At 48.1% G+C, this 25,389-nt stretch overlaps 1 protein-coding gene across 3 annotated transcripts; it reads right to left on the bottom strand.

Annotated features, from left to right (window-relative positions):
- Positions 1-1,508: 1,508 nt before the first annotated feature.
- On the bottom strand, positions 1,509-24,451 carry arhgef7a (Rho guanine nucleotide exchange factor (GEF) 7a). 3 transcript variants are annotated; one of them, XM_030111878.1, is made up of 23 exons: positions 24,389-24,451; positions 24,050-24,295; positions 15,270-15,353; positions 11,531-11,615; positions 11,296-11,429; positions 10,617-10,818; positions 10,334-10,422; positions 10,066-10,160; positions 9,858-9,953; positions 9,503-9,625; positions 8,333-8,471; positions 8,195-8,254; positions 7,926-8,072; positions 6,946-7,032; positions 6,788-6,866; positions 6,564-6,703; positions 6,161-6,382; positions 5,979-6,072; positions 5,788-5,877; positions 5,226-5,405; positions 2,604-2,703; positions 2,357-2,411; positions 1,509-2,282 (listed from the first exon to the last, which is right to left on the bottom strand). In XM_030111878.1, the coding sequence occupies exons 2-23, from the start codon at positions 24,212-24,214 to the stop codon at positions 2,160-2,162; spliced, it is 2,589 nt and encodes an 862-aa protein (XP_029967738.1). In that variant the 5' UTR covers positions 24,215-24,295; positions 24,389-24,451; the 3' UTR covers positions 1,509-2,159. The 3 variants fall into 3 exon arrangements, with proteins under 3 accessions (XP_029967738.1, XP_029967736.1, XP_029967737.1); XM_030111876.1 differs by lacking the exon at positions 5,226-5,405; XM_030111877.1 differs by lacking the exons at positions 1,509-2,282; positions 2,357-2,411; positions 2,604-2,703 and having other exon boundaries at positions 5,172-5,405.
- Between the last annotated feature and the right edge of the window lie 938 nt (positions 24,452-25,389).

Here is a 25,389-nt window from a genome sequence, read left to right as displayed (position 1 = left end):
AGTAAACTTCAATGCAGAACACAGTGAAACATCTGGAAAACAGCTGCAGATGTTGGATTATGCATGTTTTTAAAACTTCACCCTGAAAACATGACTTTGAGACTCATGTAGTTTCACACACAGCAGTGCATGGTGGTATTCACACCACATGGACCAACCCCACCCCGGATGCAGAAGGTCTGAACGGCCTTGAGTTCGGGTGGAGGAAGAGGGGTGGGGGTGGTGTACGGGGGTATTACTGTAGCTAAGCTATTCATCGGTGTGTATTTAGAGTTGTCTGTATCTCTATCTCTGTCCAGTGAACCAGAATCTTCTAAAGTTGTCTGTAATTAGGTTTTTCAAATGTGTAAAGTTGTAACAAGAGTTCTCAATGTCACAAAGATATTACAAGTTTAAAAAATGTTCACATTCGCTTCAAGTTGTGAAAATCCTGAAAACTCACCAGCTGTCCAGCAGTTTCTCAATTGGCTGTTTTTTCTTTCTTTTTGAACACGTGACTTTATCTCCACTCCTGCCTGCAGCTTCATTATCTGGAAACAGAGGCTCTGTGCCCTGAGCTCAGGCTCTCAGGCTCACTCAGGTTCTATATGCACAACAGTCACGCTTGTGGAAAAAAAAAAAAAAAAAAAAATCTCTGTAACCGGACAGAAAATTTTGCTCCACTAAATCGGGGGATTTCGGGTTTGATTTGTTGCCAAAATTGCTCCACTTCAGTCAATTTTCATGCAATATAATGGGGTTTTATTTCTGTGTTTGTATCATAACAGTTTTCTGGATTCCGACATGTTCCTGAAGTTTTGTATCAAGTATAGTGAACAGTAGCGGTGTGCCAGCTGAGCCACCCCCACCCCCACCCACACCCCAACCCCCACCCCAGAGCCTGAGAGTCTAGACTCAGGGCAGCCTCACCCCCGGTTCCAAATAAGAATCTGTCTGAAGCTCAAGGCAGGAGTGGAGAACAACAACAACAAAAAAAAGAATAATAAGAAGAAAGAAACAGCCAATTGAGAAACTGCTGGACTAACTGGTGAGTTGACTGTCCTGAACATTTTTAAACTTTGAATAGCTCTGTGACACTGAGAACTCTTATTACACGTACGACATTTAATAAAGAGTTGCAGAATTTTCACACATTTGAAAACTTCATAACAGACATTTGACTTTAGAAGATTCTGGTTCATGTTGACAAATTCTTTCAAATTCTTCTAGTATTTGTGGTAGTTTTCATGTTAACGCCAAGGAGGAATTGAGGATAATGAATTGAACGGCGTGTTTATGGGATTCACTGGACTTTCCGTTTGAAGTTCTCTTCTCCATGAAACCACCACAACTCTCACATTTAATGGTCACAGGTCACAGACATGCCTGTTTTTCTGGTTTAATTTCTGGCCTTGTGATCAGGAAGGGAAAAATATCCCAGTTGTGGGACGTTTGCAGCTGTAATTCATTCGAATGGGAGCTCAGAGCCATCCTGCTGTGGAATCACACGTGGCAACAACTCCAAGTCATCCTTTAAAGAAACACGTTTATTTCTCCCAAACACAGGCTCATCTTTTAGCAGTATTTACATCATACAGTACAAGTTCAACATCTGTACAGTTCCCTTGGGATGCCCAGAAAAAAGGTCAAAATACAAAGGGGTAAAAGAACAAAGAGGTCAGAAATTTCACAAAAACCGATGACCTTTGCTCCAGGCTAAAAACACCAGGCCCGTGTCTAATAGAAAAACCCTGCAGAATGCCGACGTTATCAACACATTAAATATGAGCAGCTGTGAAAAAGGCATTATTCAAGTTTAAACGTGTCCCAGACGGTATAAACCACTGAAGTACCGTGATGTACCGGTGGACAGCGGCGCTGTTGAAATGACTGTAAACATCAGTGAAGTCTCCGCTGCGCTGCAGGCGTTTCCCGCCACGTTTCTTCAAACGATTCCATCTCTGACCTGCTGCTTCAGGAATGTTACTGTGGGAAAAGAGGCTCGAGGCAGTTCAGCATCAAGGCACGCTCATGCCCATCTTAATGCATGGACACACACACACACACACACACACTCACACAGAGTCGCCTGATAACGGTTTATGTGAGTATGTGTTTGACACTGAGCAGGCGAGTGGACACACAGCACGGCGCTCCGGCCGGCCGGACGGACTGGAGTCTCACAGGTTGGTCTCGTCCCAGGTGGGGTCGTTGATGCTCTTCAGCAGCCTCCTCACAGCTTTCTCCAGATCCTTACGCGCCCTCTGCTCCTCCTCCAGAGACCTCTTCATCTTCTTATTGTCCTGCGTTGCAAAATAATTCAGTTAAACTCCTCTTCAGAATGGCGACGTGCGGCCAGCTCGTCCTGCACATTCACCTGCTTCAGCTCCTGAACCTCGTCCCTCAGGGCGTACACCACATCCACCAGGCTCCTGGAACAGATCCCAGAATGCATCCCGTTACCGAATAAATACACTAAACATCAACATGTGACACTGTGGAAAAAGCCTGAGTTCTTTTTTTTATCCAACCCTAAATTTAACTGAAAATATTAGAAATTGTGTTAAATATAGTTTTTATCATATGAAATCTGCTCCGACGACGCCGTGGGTGTGTTTTCTTACTTGTCCTCGGCAGCACTCTGCCCGTTGCGGCTGGGATCGTCCACCAGGAGTCTGTCCTCCCCGGGGACGATGACCTGAAGCCCCGTTTCCCTCTGCGGCCCTGTTTCAAAACAAAGCAGCGCTCAACAAGAGATCGGACTTCACTCTGCCCCCCCCCCACAGTTCCCAGCAGTGGTCCGGACGTTACTGGCCTCGCTGCGAGCGTCCGGGCAGAGCAGGCGGACGGCGGTAGTGTGTTAGTCATGCAGAGGCCAGAATCCAGAGGAAAACAGAGAGGATTAAAAACACACACACACACACACACACAAACAGGAATACAAGACAGTTTTCCAAAAATGAAAGCAGCTGCATGAAAACAAATCACCAGAATGCCGGAGTCTACCAAAGAACAGATTTATTCAAAAGTCGTCGTACAGCGTTGGGACGCGGACACTTCAGCAGTGCAGCAGAGATACACTGAAGGCGCTGTTTGCAGATCAGACATGTGTGAACTGAACACGACATTAGAGCACATGGAGGGCGGCCGGTCTCTGCTCCTGCACCGCCGCACAGTTCTTCCACCACAGAATACACCTGTCACGAAGTATAGCACATGATATAAGGACAGTGATATTCTCAGCTGGAGACTCGGGGAGAAGGTAGAGTGGGCTTTTTTCTCTTGCTCCAGGACATCTAGTATTTACAGAAAGGGAGACTATGTGCTCTTCATATTTCAAGTCACTCTGACGGTATTCTGAGAAGTTCACATAGAAATGTTCCTGTATAACCGCAGTCTTTCATTTCTTTTCTTTTGTTTTTTTTTTTCTTCTCTTATTTGGACCCTCAATGCTTTCAGAACACTGAAGGTGAGCATTTACACTACGAATGAGCTTTTACTTTACAGTAACACTGAATACTTATGTCTACCTGTTCAGATTATATCATACACACTGTAGGCAGACGACGGAAAGTAGAGAGCTGAACAGAGTTTGGACCCCCACCCAAAGCCGACCCGCACTCCCCTGGCCCGTTACATGACTGTGCAAAATAATCCAAACACCTCATGTTATATAATCTGAGTGTAAACTTTCATACTGAACAGTAAATTGTAAAAAAAAAAAACTAAATTAAATTAAATAAATTACACATTAAAAAAGAGAACAAATGATTCTGGAAGGGATCATTTTGTAAACATTGACATGTAGAATAAAATATAAATAAGAAAAAAGCTGTATACAAAATAATAAATACCATAAAGAAATGATTAAGGAAACAGTTCCAACTGTAACATGGACCAATATATTTCATATGTCACCTCGCACTGCTCGCTGTAGGAGGATGTCGACCTGTACTTTTAATACCAACACTGGAAAAATACTTCTTCATAAAAATAGTTATTAATGCAGGACAGGTGTGGGGAGCCTGGCGAGGCTCAGCGGTCCGATACCGACCACAGCTACACCCGGAGGGAAACCGTCCGATTCAGAGACACGTCCCCACCTTGTGTTCGGGAAAAAACTACTATCACTTGTAATTTATCGGCTTGATGAGTAAACTAAGTTTAGGTTGATGTTTTTTTTGAAGAAGAAAAAGGTTTTTTGATGCAAACTTGTTCTACAGGCAGAAACATCACCCGACTGACCACAGGATTTGCACCTTTCCATAGAAAAACATTTAATTTAGCCTGTTTCGTCACGTAGCTTTTCTTGCATCCAGCTAAACAGAAGTGGGCTCAGAAGACGTGTTTGCAGAACTCACAGGACTGAAAAGCTGAAAAAAACTAAACGATCCGAACCTCTAACTTCATGCTACTGCAGGGCAAGTCTGAAGAGGGGAATGAACAGAAGAGACGCGTTATTTTCCTGGTGATAATGTGTTTGGTACGCCGGCTTGTCGGACAACAGCGTGAAGAGTGTCTCTTCTTTCTGCAGCAGCTACGACCAAGGACGAAAAAAAACTAAGACTGGATTCCAGAAGCGGTCAGAGTCAGCAGGGTTCTTTTGAGTCTTCATGTTCTGTCTGAGCGCGATGAGCTTCGCTTTGCTCGGAGCTGGCAGTGTGAACAAAACCAGCAGTGGACTGAAATGAGAATTTAGTGTTGCATGTTGTGTGTGTGTGTGTGTGTGTGTGAGTGTGTGTGAGTGTGCTTGTGCAGCATCTGTGCTATGTTTGAGCATATATACTCTAAAAACACATACTGGAGAGAAGTAGTACATGATAAATAGAATACACTCGTTCCTGAATTACATCTGAATATCAGACAGGAAAAGCTCGGTCCCATCCCCCCCCCTCCCCCTCCCTCGCTCCGCTCCAGACCCCCTGCTGAGAGTCCTCCACATCTCCGGTCAGACGAGGGGAGCCGTCACATTCAAGATAAATCAAGATTCATTACTAAACACTTACTGCATGACAACTACAGAAAGAGAGGAGGCACAGAAAAGGGAAAAAGGCAACAGGGAGACGCTTCACGCATCTTTAAACAAACCCGCAGAAAATAAATAAACCAAATAACTTACCAAAAAAAATGAACAAATACCATAGAAAATAAATAGCTAAATAAAAAAAAAAAAAAAGAAAGTCGTTCTTTAATCCGTAGAGATACGGAGGTCAGGGCTCAGTTCTGGTGGGAGATGCAGCTCTTGCGCGGCACCGAGCCCATCCGGTAGCTGTGGCTGGTCCAGATGGAGTCATAGTCTGAGTCCTCCGACAGGTCGGAGGTCAGCTCCGGCCGCGACACGCTGCCGCGGCGGCCCGGCGGCTCCGCGCACGACTGGTCCACGTCGGCCAGCACGTGGTTGTGCATCAGGTCGGTGCCCTGCCAGGCTGGAGGGGGCGGGGCCAAGCCAGCCGCCACGGCGCACAACGGAGGGGAGGACAGCCATGGAGCGGGGGGGTGGAAGGGGGGTGGAAGCGGGTGGGGGGGGGGGCATCCAACATTTCAACAAATGGCAAATCATAAAGCCAACGACACGATGGAGGGACGATGGAGGAAACCAGAAAAACCAAGAAAGCAAAGAAAAAAAAAAGAATAATGAGAGAGGGGAGGAACTCAAGGCAGACCGAGCGATGCCGGCGACAGAGGAGTGGAGGAGAGACAGAGGAGAGGAGACACGGTTAGAAGGATCAGCGGAACAGGAAGTGCAGCTGCTCAGAGGATCTACGGCTCCGAGCCGGCGAGCGCGAGCGAGGGGGGGCCGGCTCTTACTGGAGTTGAGGGTCTGCCGGGTCTTGGCGCTGGTGCAGTACGCCTCGATGACTTTCAGGATCTGGGCGTCTTCCTCCAGAGCAGCTGTACCTGGAGCGGGGGAGGGGGGGGGGGGGGGGGAGGGGGGGTTAGCTTCCACCCGCTAACACGAACCGTCTGTCTCACACCGAGTCTGAAGAGTTCCAACTCACTCTTCCTCAAGGCGAACTCCTCCTCCGACTGCTTGCGTTCCGGTTTGCGTTTGGGGAGCAGCTTCTTCACACTCTTCGGACTTTTACTGAGATCCTGGAGTGAAGAGAGGGGGGGGGGGGGGTTAGAGCGGAGGCCGGTCTGAGGAAACCTCCAGCAGCTCCCGCTCCCCCCGCGCCGGCACCTCTTTGTAGCAGAGCGCGGCGGAGGGCCGCAGCGGGGGGGCGGGCCGCAGGCAGCTCAGGCTCCAGGGCTTGGGGGTGTTGGGGGGCTCCAGGGGGCCCCACATCATGGTGCTGTGAGACATCCCGTGCGAGGAGGGGTGGGGGAGGGTGTGGTACGTCGGCGCCACCGTCATCGCCCTCCCCTCGGCGTGCCGGGACGGGGTGAGGGGGTGAGAGGGGAGCTGGGGGGGGGAGATCCACAGGGCGGAGTCACCATACAACACAAACCACGGCAGTTAAAAGTCTCACTAAAGACAAAGAGTCATTGACGCTACATGAGCCAGCCTCTTATGGAATATTGACTTTCAGGCTCTCAGCAGGGGGTAAACGATGCAGATGGGTGTACAGCGGCGTGTTTCTGACCGTGTGGCAGGGAACGGCGAGCGGCTTGTGGCTGGGCGCCGTGGCGGCGGTGTGCTTGATCTGTCTGCTCAGGTGCTCCACCCAGTCCTGCAGGTCCTGCTGGTTGGAGCACGCCACCTGGAGGCGGTCGAACATGGTGCCTGAAAGGACGGGGAGGACGCCGTTCAGCCCGTCAACGTGGCGAAGGCCCGGCGGAACCCCGCGCCCGGGTCGTGACACCTTACCGTTGAGCTCGAATGAGTTCTTCAGGGTTTCGCCGTCCTCCAGTTTGGTCACGATCATTCCGGCCAGCGGCAGCTTCCCCTGCAGAGACGTGCCCACATCACACACCTGAGAAACACGGCGGCGGCGCCGACACGGCGGCTTCAGAGCGAGTCCTGACCTGGAAGATGAACCCACTCATCCTGGGGCTGGCGGACAACATGAGCAGGACGTGAGGGAAGAGCATGAGGTAGCGCTCGTTCTTCTCCTGACGGCGGGCCAGCGCCACACAACCAGACGGAAATGGAAAATTAACACATCAAGAGGTTTCTGCAACAACTGTCTTGGTAAGACGTGATAAAAGCTTCAGAAATGATCAGTGAAGAAGTGCAGCTGGGGAGGACATGTTGGTCAAATGTGTGAAATCAGATGTGGAAGAACAGAAATACTGGAACAACCTCCGAGGGAAACTCCTGAAACAGCACCGCCTGGTTCACAATCATGCTTCTACTAGTGCTGTCAGTTTTAATTGCAATTAATCATGATTAATTCATGGAGAACTGTCAACAATGAACTTTTTTAAAGTTGAGATTAATCGCAATGAAGAATCTAATCCTCATAAGTCAGTCCCAATGTCAGGAAAAAGACTATGATCCTCTGGTTCTTTTCTTTGACCCAATTGGCAGACCTCAATGGATTAATCGCGATTAAAACCGACAGCACTCGCTTCTACAAGTCGTCAATACTTTGCTTCACTGTGACTCCGACTGTCTAGACCGATTCCACAAACCCTATTAATCCAGGTCTGGTAAGATTTTCATCTTATTTGTCATGAAAACACTAAAATACTCCTTAGATGATTCATGAAATCACATGTAGTGACTGGAGGCTGTAGTTATCACAAATTAACTTCACAAAATGCTTCAATGCTTTGATGTTCTGTTCTGAGAGAAAACATATCAGCGATAACAGTTGACTTTGAAACAGTATTTTAGTTTTCTGAAAGCTGAAGGCGCAGCAGGAGGAGCAGAGTCGCACTTTAAAGATATTCTCCTCTCTTCAGCTGATCCGGATCCTGCGGTCGGTCCTTAAAGGGACTGAGCAGGAGACGGACAGAGACGAGCTGCGCTGCTGAATCCACCTGTGTGTCCAGGGCTGTACCTCTGAGACGTGGCTCTGGACCAAGACCTGGCTCATGTAGAGGACCGAGCCCAGCGTCTTGATGTCGTCCCCCTCCCACAGCCGGATGGACTCGGTCAGGATCTGCAGCTCCAGCTCCTTCCGCTTGCGGACCTCCTGGCACTGCGCCTGCCGGGACGGGACGGAGCGGACAGGCGGACGGCTGCTTCAACGGCGGCTTTTAATCCAATTTATTATTTAAAAAGGTGGTGATGTGACGCGAGAGGCTGGAGGACGTGTGACCGGCTTACAGAGAGACTTTTGAAGGTCGTCATGCACTTCTGAATGTCCGGCCTGTCGGGGTGGTTCTCCTGGACGGACAGAAACAGGCTGCTCATTAAACACGCCGCTCGGCACCGGGCTGCGACGCCGGGGCGTCGAACCCTCACCTCCATGTGCCTCTCCAGCTCTTTGAGCAGGGTGGGGTATTTGTCCAGTCTCATGAAGGGCTTGCTGAGGCCCGTGGTGAGGGTGAGGATCCCCGGGGTGACCGCCCCGCGGCTCTCCATGAACTCCCCCAGCACATCACTGCAGGAGGAGGAAAAACTCTTTCCTCACAGATCGACTCATCAGGACACACACACAGATGAAAGGAACACACACTTCATAGATACTGAACTGGCTGACGGTCACATGGGGGCAGTGAGGAAGCCCCGCGGACATGTGACGGAGCCGGACGGACCGGTTTCCATAGAAACAGCCGACTGTCTACCAACAGCGTCTCTGGTTGGTCGCTGAGATTCACAGCAGATAATCCTCAGAATTAAAAAGGACCCAGTCTACTACTAAACAGCAGCTTTCTGGAAGTCATCAGGACTCTAACCGCTCCTGAAACCTGACATTCTCTTCATTAATCATCAGATTCACTCAGATAAATCATGCTTTCTTTCAGTCTTTCAATGATTCAAAGATTGCTTGGTGGAATTTGATTTAATCCGTTTTCGCAGTGGTGAAGTTAGTGAGGTGAGTTCAGAGGTTTGCAGGTTCAAATCCCATTGCCCTTATAAGTAGTTAAGGTTAACTATAAATAGGAGGGGTTAAACTGAGAGTTTTTGAAGTTTCTTTTCCCTTTCTCGGAGGTGTGTGAAGTTTGTTGGTTGGTTTCATTTCTTACTGTCCGCTGGTACAGTGTGTCCAAACCCTGTTATTCAGAAACCCCAGTACTGCATGTTTTAGTTTCCTACTTCCTGTTCATGTGATTTAAAAGAAAAAACGCTCTGCAGAAACAGGAGAACGAACCATCAGGTGTGTCAGAGCAAGAACAAAACCTTGACTAAGAATATTTGGTGACCTGAACAAGCGAAACATGGAAACTTGCAGAGGGCTGCAAAGACCGCAGCCCTTTGCTTTAGGAATCAGCTCATGAGGATTTCATTTATTTCATTTACCTGAGGAAAACCTGCGGATCTTTCTGCTCCTCTGCTATTTTTACCAGTCACCACATAACCGATAGCTACAGCAGCAGTGCCCACAATTCAACAGCAAAGTGTCTGTAGCCTCATTTTTCATGTCACCAGCTGAAATCCCTCCAAAATGAAAGCAGCTCGATGCGCACGTACCTGTGCTGGGTGAGGACGTTGACTGCAGACGGATGGTTGGAGCAGTAGCCGATATAGAGAGCCTTCATCTGTGGCATGAGGTTGAGGAAGAAGCCGCCCACCCTTTGTTGGCTTTCTGGAAGTCTAAAGAAAGAAAAAAAAAAACAAAGATATTCCAGTAAAATTAAAGACAAGCTGGCCTCACAGAACAGGTTTAGGCTGGAAGCATCACAGAAGGTGGTGGAAACACTGCATGGTGCAGTATTTGGTTAATTCGCTGTGCCTGCAGTACATGGAGTCTAACACTAGAGGTCTCTGCAGCTTGTGAGGCAGTGAGGGGGGCGCTGCAGTGTGGCTGTGTGTGCATGAGGCTCACTTCGTGCACTCCTCCAGCGACTGGACCAGCATCTGCTGGAAGGTGCTGATCTCCTCCAGGTTCCCCAGGATGAGAGCCACGTCTGAGCCGCTCAGTCTGCAGGAGAGACGCACGAGACAAAACACTCAGCTGCAGGCGATGCTGCTCACAGGAATCACACCGATCCGTCACATCCCGCTCTGCCGGCCGGCGCCCAAACGATCCGTACTTGTCGACGCTGTGAAGCGGCCGCAGGTAGTTCATCAGGAGATTCTGAAGATCCTTGGAATATTCAGTCTCCGTTTCCAAAATATTCTGTAACACCTGAAATAAAAAGGGAAAAAGATATGATGGAAGGTAGTTTGAATTTTCTCCTTTGAAATAAATAAATAAAACTGCTTTGCATTACTGTGAAACAAGACTACACACACACACACACATTTAAAAACACGATGAGCAAACCAAACCGATCAGAAGCTGCAGGCCGGCTCTCTTACCAGGTTATAGTAGGTCTTGCTGATGGCAGACGTGTCGAAGCCTTTGGGGGGGCTCTTCAGGGTCCCAGACTTCGGAGACACTTGTTTGTCTGGGACCAGAAAAGGAACAGATGACTTAGAGAAGCTGTGGATTCACCCAACTGTCAGGAACTTGAACCAGAACATCATTTTTCCAGAGAAAGGCTTGCATACAAGGACCTGACCATTCCTGAACAGTCTGAACACAAACAAACATCCTCTCATCACAGTCGCATCTTTCTTCCAGGGTGGTCTCGGGACTCACCAGAACCTTTGACCTCGCGCACATAGTTGCTGGGAAACCAGCCGGTGCGGCCGTTGAAGGTGCCCTCCCACCAGCCGCCCTCCTCCTGGCGCGTCACGCCGATGATGTCCCCCTTGCTGAAGGTCAGCTCATCCTCGTTGGTCTGCTGGAAGTTGAAGCGAGCCTTGACCAGCAGCTGCTGCCCGCTGTTCTCGGACATGTCCTGATGGACGAGGGGACAGCGGCTTTTGACACTCTGTCACTACACTGAAAAGAATTCACTCTTTATACCATGCATTATATTAATTTTATACATTTGCAAGTGTGGAAGGTGACGTGCATGTTTTGATTTCTATGTCTTATATAAAGACCGCAGTACTGAAATGTGTCTCTTGTCGTGACGGATCTAGAATTAAAGGCTAATTATGGTCTTCGTGCTTTTTCCTGTACAGTTTGAACAAACTGCAGCCTGAGTGGAGAAGCAGTCAAAATAAACAGTAATAATACCGCCTGGAGCGTTGACTGTATCATTTATGAAAACATGGAAACAGTGACTCTGCATTAAAAAAAAACTCAAATCAATACACTAATTCACTTCAAGTTATTATTGATCATTCATTCCACACCTCTCAGACTCTTCCTCACCAACAGGAAGAGCGTTCAGGAGGCGAGCGGTTCACATCCTCGGCTGTGACCTTACCAGACTGCGGAACTGGTTGAGCAGCAGCTTGGAGGACCGGCCCAGCGACGCCTGCGAGGACAGCGACTCGAACGACTTGATGCGGTGAGCCGAGGAGTGCCGGGCGCACACCGAGTCACTGCCCACGCCGATATCTGCGGGCAGGAGGGCGGGATGTAAACACAGCAGGCCCACACACACACTCTGCACTGCCTGCCTCAATGCATCATGGGTCCACAGACACGTTTGAACTCACCTGCCGTCACTTTGTTCAAAGCCACCAGGCTGCTCAGCACCTTGGAGAAGTTGAGTCCCAGCAGCAGGTCGCTGGCCTCGAACGGCTGTGGAGGAGATCCGGGAGAGCCGGGTCAGAGACACACACTCATCCAGCCGCTCATTTCCCCTCTGGAGAGGATCGCTGATTACAGCGCAGCAGAGCGGCGGCGGCGGTGGAACACGGTGCCAGCACCGAGGGGCTGATCAATAACTCCCGTCATCCCCGACACGAGTAACGGGAAAAAAAACACCGGCGCTCAGCAGACAGCAGCAGCGACAGACCACTGCATTCACCGCAGGGCAGAGAATACAGCTGGTACTGAGGAACCCAGCGCCCCTTTCTGCTGCCACACAACCAGAGTGTGTGTGTGTGTGAGAGAGAGAGTAGGAGTGGCATAAATTCACTAGTCAACCTCTAATTGCAAAGAAACCAGCGTACTCAGAGAAAGTCCCACCACACACCCAGGTAGAACATGTAAACTTCACACACGGAGCCCGATTCGTTTGTTGACTTTCTTGATAAATCATTGTAAAAAAAACAACAACAAAAAAAAAACACATCTATATATACTGCTTTAGTCATACTGAATACTCATGACTCACAGCAGTTCAGTGTCGGCACAGACACGGACCGAGACTCGACCACGGGAAGCGATTCATCATGAATGCAGATTCTAATCAGGCTGATTAATTCTCTCCTGCTCGACTCGCCAAGTAAATACAGCCTCAGAACCCGCAGAGCCGCGTCCAGCTGGGTTCATACTGCGTGTGCCGACAGGCGACCTGGCTGTCAACTTCAACGAACCGCTTGTAGGTATAAAAGAGTGTGTGTGTGTGTGTTCGTGTGTGTATTGTGTCTTCCTGTAAATTCAGCAGGGATTGAAAACAGGAAGATGGACAAGAACAAAATGAGAAGCTGCAGAGCTCCCAGCCGGTGCTGCTGGTCCTGCCATGAACTGGTTGAAGATTAAAAACCGTCAGTTTGTACCCGAGCGCAGTTAAAGTGTAGAAGTGTAGAAGTGTGTGTACGAGCCTCCTCTGACCGGCTAACGGCTCCCACTGACCAGTTACTGTCGCTTCAGCTCCTCTGAGGCTGAGTGGCTGAGAGATACGAGTCGCTTCCTCCTTCCGCTCTGATTGCAGATATGTCCTCTGGGCGATAAGAGAATGAAGGTCCTTGACAGTGAGTGTGCTTGGAAATCCCAGTGTGTGTGTGTGTGTGTGTGTGTGTGTGTGTGTGTGCTGAAGGCTGACTGTCCATGGTGAAGCATTCAGGTGGAAGCACTTTCATCAGTATTTGCTCCCGACTTTCTCCTCCCAGCAGGACTTCTGCACGGCGTGACTCTTCCTCTTCCTCTTCCTCTTCCTCTTCCTCTTCCTCCAGCCACACTCACAGCGACACACGCTGAATAAGAAGACGCATTAAAGATTCAAGTGTGAACGTAACCGGCATGACTAATGGTACGAGCCAGGACTCGTCCGCCTGATCCCTGGGAGCAGGTCGAGACAATCACACACGCCCCTCTGAGACTCCACACGCCACCACTGCGCAACAAATCACTCCCACACTCTTATGATCGACCAAATGAGTGCGTAGCAGCGCGGGAATCACAACAAACTGCCCCGCACGGTCAGGTGACGGGCGCCAGGCGTTCCTCCGCTGCGCCGGCTGCATGCACTGCAGGGCTGAGCGAAGCTGCACCGCTGCGTCTCATTAATACAGTATATTCCAGGACGCAAACCGTGGAGAACAACAGGCTGAGGCTCAGCGTGTTTCCAGACTCATTCTGTTTTAAAACAATGGCTTTAACCATGCGGCCCAGCAGTGCTCTGTGAGGCTCAACAGTGAGATACTCTTCCCTGAACCGGCGGGTCACCTGACCATCATGTGTTTCAGTTCCTGAAGACAAAAAGCCTCCTGAACCGAGCCGGAGCAGAAAGTTTGGCAAATCTGATTAGAGAAATCAGCCCGGGAGGAATTATCTGTCGTGCTCTGGTGATTATAGGTGGAAAACAAAAGCTGCTGATGTCTGTGTGAAGCCACCGGACCCTCACTGACATCCACCCACAGCGTACATATACCTGAGAGCTGGTTTCACGTCAGTTATTGTAGCATCTGGTATCTGAGATATCTAGAAACGATCAAATGATCCGATCAGTATCTCCAAGCCCAATATAAATACGTCACACCTCATTTCTTGACTGACAAAGATCCTCATTTTGCTTTATTTGGGATAACTGGCTAATTTTTACGTTTTGCATGTTGATTGAGGGCATTCAAACAGCTGACACAGAAACCTCATGAAATAAATTAAAGTGCAGCTTTGCTTTATTTCCAGTGTTGCTCTCCAGTCTGACCCACCGGCCCCGACAGATGGACCTGTAATTAATCCCAGGGTGGATGTGGTGTGATGCTACCGTTCCAGTGGGACCTGAGGGGTCATGGGAATTGGGAAAGGCAATGATCACTTCCTGTGGTCAAAGCCATTGAGGGTTAAAAGGTCAGCAACTGCAGCTGCCTGACTTTCAGACACAGTTTCAGCACCTAAACTAAACTAAACGCCCAAAACGGAACAAATCCTGCCGACATGTTTCAATCACACAGAGAAACACATCAAGCCTGAACCGTCCAGACCAACTCTGCTGAAAGGAAGTTGGTCAGAAGTGAAAATACAGGGCATCAGCGGCCTCTGCTCTAATCGGCTGTCCTGACTACCTGGGGTCGGAGCCAGCGGCGCTCAGAGCTCTGGAGAACGTCCATCTCTGCTCCACAGATGGTGAGCAGTGCGACTGCCATGTCCCAAATTACTGTAATCCTGCTTTGGCCAGTTCGCTCAAATAAAGTCAGTCAGCACCGAACACAGTGCGGCAAAAATAAATGACGGGACCGGCGACGGTGTGTCGTCAAACAGGCGGCTGGCTGGGTGACGTGGAGGACTGGATACAGGTGAAGGCTGCAGAGATCTGGTCCAACCCAGTGCCGGTGCAGGTCTTCAGAATTCCAGCTGTATGGGACATACACATGCTCAACGTGACGGCGCTCGGCTCCGGCGCTCTGCTGGGAGAAGCAGTGCTCACCAACACTGAGCTGCATTGTCACACTGGGAAGGTTCAATGACCCCTCTATGCACTGTCCAACACCCGGACAGCCACACACAACTCTCTGTCCTCCTTTCTCTCTGGATCACAGCGTTATTTTCATTAACCAGTCCTGCTAATAAACATATGAAGGAGAGAAGAGAGAACTCCTCTCTCTGGAGACATGTTTGGACCATGAAGCAGCAGCGATCATGTTAAGACAAACCCTGCTTATATAACAGCTGTCTTGTGTTTTGGGAGCCACGGTGGTGATTTGATTTCGGTGACTCTGATTTGAGGAGGTGGCCACAATGAAGCCAGGCTTGAGCCCGAGGACAAAAGCTTTGCACTGATCAGGACGCGTAGCCCTGATCCAGGAGTTTCTCAGACAGCAGCTCCGCGGTCTGAAGGAAATAAAGCTGAGGTCCGGGCCCGGAGCGGCCAAGCCGAGCGATGGGCGATTGTTCTGGGCTGCTACTTCCCTCCTCCTCCGCTCCGTCCCTCTCCACGGACGCATTGTCTATTGTGTCCCTCCAAACATGCAAACTGCACGGTTCCCCCCCGCTCCCCCCTCCGCCGTGCACAAGCTCTGTCCTGAAAACACTCACGATGTGGAGAAAGAGGGCTGGGAAGGTGCTTACCTCGACGCGAAACGATGTGCAGCCCTTCAGAAACTCCTTTATGTTGCTCAGGCACTCGCCGTCGTTCTTGGGATCTGGGTAGATCTGCAGAGACGGAAACGCTGGTTAGAGAGAGAGCTCCCCCTTCTCGCCGCGCTCCTCTCCCATCCGGCTCCCGGCGCGGTCGTGCGGGACGCTTTCAGCGGTCTCAGTAAAATGGATCTCCTCCTTCGACGCGCATCGAAGCCGCGGATCGGGTCGGGCCTGGCGGGCTGACGGACTGACGGACTGACGCTCCGGACGCAGCGGGACGCGCAGCGCGCAGCGGGGAAGTGCGCGGAGCCGCGGCGCCGCTCGGGGGAAATGACGTGGAGACGCAGGGATCCCCGTCTCCTCGCACCGGGCCCGGGCCTGCACGAGCCAGCGTTACCGCTCTGGACGTTACATACGGTGGTATCTTAAAGGAGTACTCTTCAAATCCTCCCAAATGTTGAGCTGGCGGCTCTTTGTGCAATGAACACACTGAAATCATTCCTCTTTTGCTCCTCTTTCTAACAAATGTATATTTTCAGGATAATTTTGAACTGTCCTGGAATGTCCTTAAATAATGTCTGCTCCCCTTTAACTCATGTCATTTGCATTACTGTAAACAAACACAGCGAAGGGTACTTTTGCTCAGAAATAAGTGAACAAATAAAAGTTGTCTTGATTTTAGATGCATTGTTTTAAAGCCCCAAAATATACTTTTTAAGTGAATTTATCTGACATCAAATGGGATGAGACATTGTGAGTTTTAGCAGTGAATAGAACAGAACAGAATAGAATAGCTTTATTATATATGTCTTATAAAAAAAAAATATAGGCGCTGCTTCCTCTAAGCATCAATATAAAAAAATGGACAAATTGTACATTTAAGTTTTAAAGAGGTGAACTCATCCACTTTTCCTTAGGATCTAGGTAGAATTTCATGACAACCACCTTTATATAATATTGGGATGAATACAAAAACCTAAAGTATCTTCAACTCTGCTAATTATTAATAAAGTTGAAATATTTGATAAAAAAAAAACATTGCACCAATATTGGCTGAAATCACCATGAACTGTATAAATTTTTACAACCTAAGTGTAACTTCCACTTTATTTATTTGATGGCAAGAAAATAGATAAACTATCTCAACTGAAATTTTCCTTCCCCCATGTGAAATAAGGCAGGATCAGATGAAAGCTTTGCAGTGAGAGTCTATCTGCAAGCGTGAAACAAGTTTATACCGTCAGCAAAAACCTCGACAGCCTTAATTTGTTTACTTGTTTTAATTTGTCCTGTGGCATGTTCCAGCAGGTAGCGCTCTGATTCAGGCTAATTTCACCCATAAAACAGTCGCTGTGACTCATGAAAGCACTCAGGGGCTTCTTATCACGTTTTAATGCAAATTACTCAACAACAATGAGCAAAGCTGACATTTGTACCACAGTGTAAAAACAGGTAAACAAACACTGCTCAACAATCTGTGTCTTTTTTTTTCAAATGAAGTATTCAACACTTGTCATAAGCTACTGAATGGAGGTATATTCTGCCTTTGGCTATATCGTCTGTCAGAATCAGCTCCGACATCCTGGAACACTGAGTTGGATTAAGCAGAATGGAAGGATGATCTGATGAGAATTTCAGATTGTTTTTTTCTGAAGAAAATTCAAGATTGACGATATCTGGTTTTGTAGAACTTGTGAACATATAGGAGATGTAGTCATATTGCTGTAGAATTCAGACAAAAGCCTGGAGTTTCTGTAAATATATCTAGTAAATCTCTCTGCACCAAATCAATTCAAACTTCACACCACAGTTCCACATATTACACTCCTAAAGAAGAGACACACTGTCCAACTGCGAAACAACAACCAAACTAAAGACATCACAGAGAACACACGTTACTCCAATTTATCTCTTTAAATATAGAACTCTTCATTCATCCATCCATCCATCAAAAAGCAAAGATGAAATTCGGTGGTCCCTGAACCGGACCCCCTCCAGAACCAGTCCAACATGCTCCAGGAACAAGTCTGACTTACTGCTGGCTATAAGGACCAGACTCCTACTCCAGTCATACAGAGACCGGACGGCCCTGAAAAAGGGGCCTGGACTTGGTATTACTAAAGCACACCCCACATAATGCCACAAGGGATCCGGTCAAACTCCTTCTCCAAATCCACAAAACACATGGGGACTGGTTGGGCGAACTCCCATTAAAGCAACACTAAGGAACTTTCAGTTTTCATTGATTTTGGCGGCGCCAGTGGACAAAAGCGGTAGTGTTTTGCCTGAACGAATACCACAGTTCCCATGAGGACTAGCGCGTGGCGTCGTAAAATGCTGCTCCCGGTGGCATGCTGTCGGACTGAACTCATCTACATTTGTTTCCAGTGGCTGTGTGAAGGATGGATAACGACGAGGTAATGAATCTAATGGTGGCTAAACAATGTTATATCATGGTGTGACGCATGCTGTAAAGCAGTCCGCACATTTGGAGTTTTTTATTGTGCAGGGTTCCTACCACCCTCCTCACAGCTGCTCAGTCCAAGTGAAAGCAATACTGACGCCCTCAGCCCGTGACAGAGGGGTCATTCAACTAGTTGTAAGTCGATGTATCATCACAAAAGATATTAAAATGTTTTATTAAGGTTGAAAAGTTCCTTAGTGTCGCTTTAACCCTTGAGCACCTGATGGAGGCTATAGTACATATCCAGGGTTCCACCACCAGGACAAAAACTGCATTGTTCCTCCTGGATCCGAGGTATTGGTCGGATCCTCCTCTCCAGGACCTGGAGTAGACTTTCCCGACGAGGCTGAGGAGTGTGATCCCCCTATAGTTGGAGCACACCCTCCGTTCCCCCTTTTTAAAAAGGGGAACCACCACTCGGTCTGCCAATCCAGAGGTCCTGTCACCGACTCTCACACGATGTTACAGAGACAAGTCAACCAAGACAGTCCCTGCACATCCAGAGACTTAAGGTACTCAGAGCGAATATTATCTACCCCAAGTCTTGCCACCGAGGAGACTTTGACTTGGGTGATGGACGAGTCCACCTCTGAGACCTCAGCCTCTGCTTCCTCCACGGAAGACGTGGCGACGGGATTGAGGAGGTCCTCGAAGTATTCCTTCCACCGTCCAATAATTTCCCCAGTTGAGGTCAGCAGCTCCCCTCCTCCACTGTAAACAGTGTTAGTGGAGACCTGCTTTGGCACTGGATGATTTGCCAGAATGTCTTCGAGGCCAACTGGTAGTCCATGGCCTCCTGAACTCCTCCCAGACCCGAGTTTTTGCCTCCACAACCTCTCAGGCTGCAGTTCCCTCGGTCGGTATCTGTCAGCTGCTTCTGGAGTCCCACGAGCCCACAAGACTCGATAGGACTCCTTCTTCAGCTTAACGGCAGCCTTTACTTCCTGTCTCCATCACCGGGTTCGAGGTTTGCTGCCACGACAGGCACCGGAGACCTTACGACCACAGCTCCGGGCAGCTGCTTCGACAATGGAGGTGGAGAACACGGTCCACTCGGACTCAATGTCCCCAGCCTCCCTTGGGACATGAGAGAAGCTCTCCCGGAGGTGGGAGTTGAAAACCCTGCTGACAGAGGGTTCCACCAGATGTTCCCAGTAGACCCTCACAACACGTAAGCGAATCCAACTCACCACCAGGTGGAGATCGGTCCACAGCTCTGCTCCTCTCTCCACCCGAGTGTCCAAGACACGAGGTCAGCCTTCAGATGACAGGACAATAAAGTCGATCATCGACCTCCGACCTAGGGTGTCCTTGTGCCAAGAGTACTCATGGACACCCCCGTGCTCGAACACGGTGTTTGTTATGGACAAACTGCAGCCAGCACAGAAGTCCAATAACAGAACACCACTCGGGTTCAGATCAGGGAGGCTGTGAATCCTGTCGCTGCCCATGTGGGCCATGAAGTCCCCCAGTGGAACGATGGCGTCCCCAGCCAGAGCACTGTCCAACACCCCTCCAAGGGACTCAACGCTGGTCAGGCACTCTGCTCTGCTGTTCGGCCTGTAGGCCGAGACGACAGTGAAACATCTGCTGCCGACCCGAAGGTGCAAAGACGCGACCCCGTCGTTCACTGGGGCGAACTCCGACACCGGGCAGAAGATGATTGAATAAACAAGATATCATAGGGTGGCAACAAAACAATGATGGGAAAAAAATATTAATGTAAACATTTCTGCTGCAATAATAGGAGCATTTCATGAAAAAAAATTCTTTTTTGTCCTTACGACTCTCTCCTTGTGTTAAACCCTGTGTAATGTGACTCTCACATCCATGTGGAATTGATTGTTTAGAAGTTGTTTTATATGAATCATTGTTTGGAAAGAGAATAAATATCTGGACATTTAAAAAAAAGAATATCAGAAAGATGTGAGAAATGATGTTTTTGTGCACTGAACATTCTGCATGTCAACATTATTTGACCAAACAGCGGAGCCCTCCGCGTGATGACAACAGTTAATATTTGATTTCAGTTTGTAGGTTTGTTCACTTTTTCTCACACCCTCCAAACACACTGATAGATCCTGTCAATAACCTAATATCATCTCAAAAGAGTAAGATTGGATATACGTACACACTGTATTTCATATTAAAAAAAGAAGATTTCACAACTCTCAATGACCTTAAAGACCGGCGGGAAGGAGACCTTGGTGCAGAAATCTCTGAGACCTCAGGGTCAGAGATGATGGGGCCGATATACACTTCCTCAATATGTAGGAAACTTACTATTATACAGTTCAATTTTTCCATCGACGCACTGGACGAAGGCTAAGTTGTCTGAATTCGTGCCAACCATAAACCCCGTATGTGACCGCTGCAAACCATTCCAAGCCACTCTGTTTTGGGAATGTTCCAGTTTGTTGAATTACTGGATGCTGATTTTCATGATGCTTTCTGAAACTATGGGAGGAGTCTTAGAGCCGTCTGCATTTCTCACCCTATTTGGGGTGCTGACACAAAATGTAGGTGTGAATAAAAATTCACAAGATCTCCTGTCTTTTGCCAAACTAATAGCCAGACGACAGATTTTAATTAGATGGAATGACTGCAACCGTCCAGACAGTGGATGACAGCCATGCTTCTTTTTATTAAGTTAGAGAAAATCAGGTACACTCAGAGGGTCAGCTGACAGGTTCTTAAAGATATGGCAGCCATGTTGATGTGTTAGGTTCTGATAGTTTGTGGATGAATAACCTCTAGTGTGTCTAAGAATATAACGAAAAGCCCAGAACAAAATGACTGGAGGACTGCCTGAGATGGATCTCATGTCCAGATGTCATTTCTCTTCTCTTGTGTTTCGGTGTTGTTGTTTTTCTGCCCGGAAAGGTGAGGTGTGCGGCTTTAGACCTCTGAAAATTGTAATTATACAGTTTCACTCTGTTTCAGTTTTTCTTTTTCTTTAATGTATTATTTTACTGTACAATGATTGTTTTTAACTCATGTATTGTTAAACAACACTATGTTGCCTTATTCCTGGATGCTATAAGGGGTTTTACTGTTTCTAATACTGCTGTTACATGAGTGAAAGTTGTTTAGGATGCGCTGTTAAAATGATTAAAGAATCCTTGTTTTCAGTTCTTGCAGAAGCTTCACTATTCCTGCTGTTCATGACTATTTCTATATTCTTATATTATCAGTCAACAATGTGATAAAGGGTTGTGGTTCAGGGTGACAGTGACAGATTAGGAGTTTAATTATAAATATTTTATATATATATATTATATTAATAATTAAATAAATATATTTTTTTCCAAACGATTCTGGCCTGGACTCTTACCAAACAGCTTGTCCTTCGATGCATTGTGCTTCAGCATCACCTGACCTCCACAGAGCTTCAGCTGGCGGATAGTGTGACCTTATCGTCTTGGACACATTATTGAATTAGTACATTCCTTTTCCTGTCTGATGGAGCAGTCCAGGCCCGGAGGCTGTTCTCCTGTTCGTACGCCGTGCCCTTGTTAAAGCATTTGTAGCGCATCATGTTTTCCTGAATAATTCAACCTTAATATCGTCCATTAATGAGACATTTCTTCCATCAGCATTGAGTGCTGGGCTGCTCTTGGGCCAACGTCATGCATGGACAGATTCAAACCTGCAGCTGTTGAATTTTGTATTTTGGAATGAATTAGTCTGGGCATTCACTTTGAGAGGACTCAAAATACTAAATCATTTCTATGAAACTAATAATTCATCACCTGACTGACCTAAAAGGATGACTCTGAAAGCAACTAGTCCTGATTTAATCCCACCTCTTTTCTTTTTCAGCATGCAGAGGTGGTTTACAGCTGAATCCTAAAGTTTTTCTATATTTCATGAGCAAAAGTCTGACTGAACATTAGAAACTCCTAGTAGTCGTAGCCTGAAGGTTCACCTGCATCTTCCAGCAGCACAGCGAATGTTTCATTAATACATTCATGTCAATGTTACTTTACTTTAGATTTGTACCTGTGTGCAAATCAGCCTGCATGAAGGAAAACTCTTGCTTTTGTATATTTGTTTATGTGTGTGTGTGAGAAACATTCTCTATTGGTTGGTATCTGGTTTGTGGTTATTTGTCGACTAATAAGCTCAGGATTTCTCATGTTCGGCCCTCCTCAAGACCAAAGCATGATGTCGCTACCTTTGCAATCAACACACCGTGCCACTGATAACCTCTTATCTTCTCATCAGATACACGTGAATAATACATGTGGAAACGAGGTTGTTTGTGCTGCCATATCACTGCCACGCATCTCCTCTGCGCAGTATGATGATAGAGGAGGAAACTGGGGAAGCAGAGCAAGTGAGGCCAGCGAGGAGCGTCTCCTATTTACATCTATGTTCATTAAAGCAGCATATCCAGCATCCGGCGGCTGACACTGGCTCCAGATGTGTCGTACGTCTCCCACTCGGTTTAGCCAAACGCAGTTCAGTGAGAATGTGATCAAAGCCGAGGGATTTCGATAAATCCTGGACGATTCTTAGTTTTCCAGCTGGGGAAAGCAGTATTTCAGACCCGAACGTGAAGATCAGCTGGAACAGTGGCTGTAGAACGACAGATCAGTGGCACTGCAGTAAAACTGGACGGAGTAAAACAGAGCAGCATTGAGGCCAAGCCAGCGGGGTGGATTGATGAAAACATGCGGACGGCTGCAGAAATACTGACTTTTCCCAACATTCGTCTTCAGATAAACACAGTGGCAGGTTTTTTAATTTTATATTATACACATTTTTCTGTAAAGAGCGTGAAATGGGAACATTTTCACGGTTTGATTTTCGCACTAAAGAAAACATATTTCAGAACTTTAGGAAGCTTTTCTGCTACTATTAGATAATCTAACCCAGCTGTGATGGAGCTGGACACTGCATGGCCCTTTGTACTGAACAGTTTGACACCTCTGGCTTCCTGCACAGCTCAGGGTTTATTTAACTTTGAAAGTTCAACGACTGTTGTGACTGTAAGTCTACACAATCCAGATAATCCTTGATAAAAAGTGGTTAATACAGAAAATAATTACAGATGTGTGTGAGTTTTTGTAAACTCCCAATATCATCTGTATCAACCAATACAGACAATCACTGGAATGATTCACAATAATTCAGTTTATATTCAAGCTCTTTACATCAAAAGTACTGTTGATTTGTTTCTGCCATGGCCCATACTCTCAGAGTTTTATGTGAGTGCTCATCCAAAGCGTAGTGATTTAACCAGGTTCCAAGTTTTGGGAAATCTTCTTAGTTTTTTTTGGAAATAAAACACATTTAATCCGCCATATACGTAACAGCAGCAAGCTGATTTAGCCCCACTGGATTTCACCCATCAGGAGGATAAATTAATCTCTCAGTTCCTATTTCAGACACACTTAAGGACACAGTCCCACCATTTAAGGAGGCAGATGCGCTCCTGTGCGCACAGAAATCCTCCAGGAGGAAAATGGAAGAACCTGTTCGCCATTTCACAGGTAAATCTTCAGGATTGTGAGAAGACGCGGGTCTGGGTTCGAGAAGAACATCTCTCCAGGAAGAAAAAAAGACTCCATTATGTGGTTTTCTTGACACACAGAGGGAGAGGGGGAGAGGGAGACTGCGCTGTTTCTTTAAAAGGGAGAGGGGTCCGTCTCCGCCAGTGCGCCTTTGCAGTCAATGGCGGCCCACTCTCGCGGCCACGGGCCGCTCAGACGGCCGCTCGTCCCCGGCCGATTGTTCCACCGTGTACCAAAAGACACTGACATACGAGGAGCGCCGCCCCGCATTAGAGAGGGGAATCGAACCGGCGCTCCGGGCAGAAACCGCGGCCCTGTCGTGCGTGTGAGACGTGCGCTAAACGTGCACACGAAACGAGGCCTTCATTATGAAGACTAATAAGCAGGAGAGGATGCAGCATCCCTCCATCAAGCCGATGACTCAATTTTCCGTTCGCTGATCCGCGCGCGGTGGAGGCAGCGGCCCCTCTCCTCCTCCTCCTCACGCGCTGACATGAGCGTGTGCGCGGCCGCCGCAGACAATAACACGGACTGCCGTGACCTACAAAAGAAATTGCCTCACGGATCAGTGGGCAGAAAGAGAGGCCAGACAACAAACCGCGTCGGTTTCACGGATCCGGGCAGCGCGCAGACACGCCGACGGGGCGGGCGGGTTGGCTATAATGCGGGGAGCGGGGGACATCTGTGTGCGTGCGTGCGTGTGTGTATGTGTGTGTGTGTGTGTGTGTGTGTGTGTGTGTGTGTGTGTGTGTGTGTGTGTGTGTGTGTGTGTGTGTTGCTCTTACTTTTTCCGTGGAGCCCGGGCTGAGCCGCTCCAGCAGCCTGCACAGGACCACCCCATCCTTCAGGGAGGTCTGCAGGAACGCCTCGGGGTCCGAGATGGTCTTCTTCGGCGACTCCAGCACCCCGAGCGTGATCAGCCACGTAACCGTCTGTTCCGCCGAATTCATGTCCGGAGACGGCAGGTCCTCCTCAACAAAGCGGCCGTGTTTTGGTATCTGCGCTGCTCACCGCCCAGGTTACGATGTCATCTGTGCGTTACGGGAGAGAAAGGGAGGAAAATGATGCGTGATGTGTGTGTGTGAGTGTGTGTGTGTGAGAGAGATGCTCTCCGGTGTAAACACCTCGGGTCGTGGATGCAGATGACGGCTGGCTGCTGTGAATCCGGCAGGTCTGGTTTCCTCCCTCGAACATGGAAAGCTGTCAGTGCGCCTCTCGGTGATGCGCGCGGCGGCGGCGGCGGCGGGCTGCATGCATGCGCATCGGCCACTCATCTATTGGCTGACAGCGCGGCGGAGGCACGAGCCAGTCCAACCAGTTGTTGGAGCCCTCCGGTGCGTCGTGAATAGGCTTTCAGTGCACGTCCTGCTCTTTCATCCCGTCAGAGCCGCGCCGCGGGCCGCGCTCCGCTCACCGGCCGTCACATGCGTCTTTCTGGACGCGCCTCCATCCAGAGGCAGAAGCCGCTGCTGACCGGTCTCCGTCTGATCCCTGTTGGAGACGTACTGTATATCACGCACTGCGAGCCACAATGAGAGGCGTTTTAAACCAGGATGGCGTCTTTATTATTATTATTATTATTATTATTATTATTATTATTATTATTATTATTATTATTATTATTATTATTGGCTATAGTTAATAAAAATCCTCCAGCTCCACTGAACTGTCTGCTCAAATACTTTCTAATAAGCTTACAAAGGCTCATCAATGAATGTAGAAAAAAAACATGTATTAAAGGACTTTGTTGTGAACAACATAAAATATGAGTTTGAGACTCATTCATAGATGTGACTGGACATTTAAGGGTTCTGTGTTCGTTCTGTAAAGGTGATAAATTATGATAAAGATAAGTCAGTCAGTGGAGGCAGAGGAGCACTTCTTCCTCTGACCACTGAGTGGAGCCATTTGTTCAGCGCGTCTTCTGTCTCAATCTTTACATTTACAGTCAATGTTCTGATCCGGGTCACGAAGTCAGTAACCTGTCCAAACTCAGATAGGTGCACTCTGCACTTAAAAACAAAACAAAACAAAACAAACAAAAAAACCCCTCTTATTTTTGGAAACCCTGAGAAAAACAAGTGAATTAACTAAACAGTTTGACGTTGTGGGAACACTAAATAGC

Source organism: Salarias fasciatus, chromosome 16 (genome assembly GCF_902148845.1).
Source record: "Salarias fasciatus chromosome 16, fSalaFa1.1, whole genome shotgun sequence".
NCBI lineage: Eukaryota > Metazoa > Chordata > Actinopteri > Blenniiformes > Blenniidae > Salarias > Salarias fasciatus.
This window is presented reverse-complemented; position numbering and strand designations above follow the sequence as displayed.

What these genes read in the sequence shown, in the direction of transcription:
- arhgef7a (XM_030111878.1), bottom strand. Translation starts at nt 24,214, where the DNA reads ATGAATTCGGCGGAACAGACGGTTACGTGGCTGATCACGCTCGGGGTG. An exon ending in CGACCTTCAAAAGTCTCTCT is followed by an intron (nt 8,073 to 8,194) that starts GTAAGCCGGTCA and finishes CCGTCCCGGCAG; the next exon opens with GCGCAGTGCCAGGAGGTCCG. An exon ending in TCGCCGTTCCCTGCCACACG is followed by an intron (nt 6,383 to 6,563) that starts GTCAGAAACACG and finishes TCCCCCCCCCAG; the next exon opens with CTCCCCTCTCACCCCCTCAC.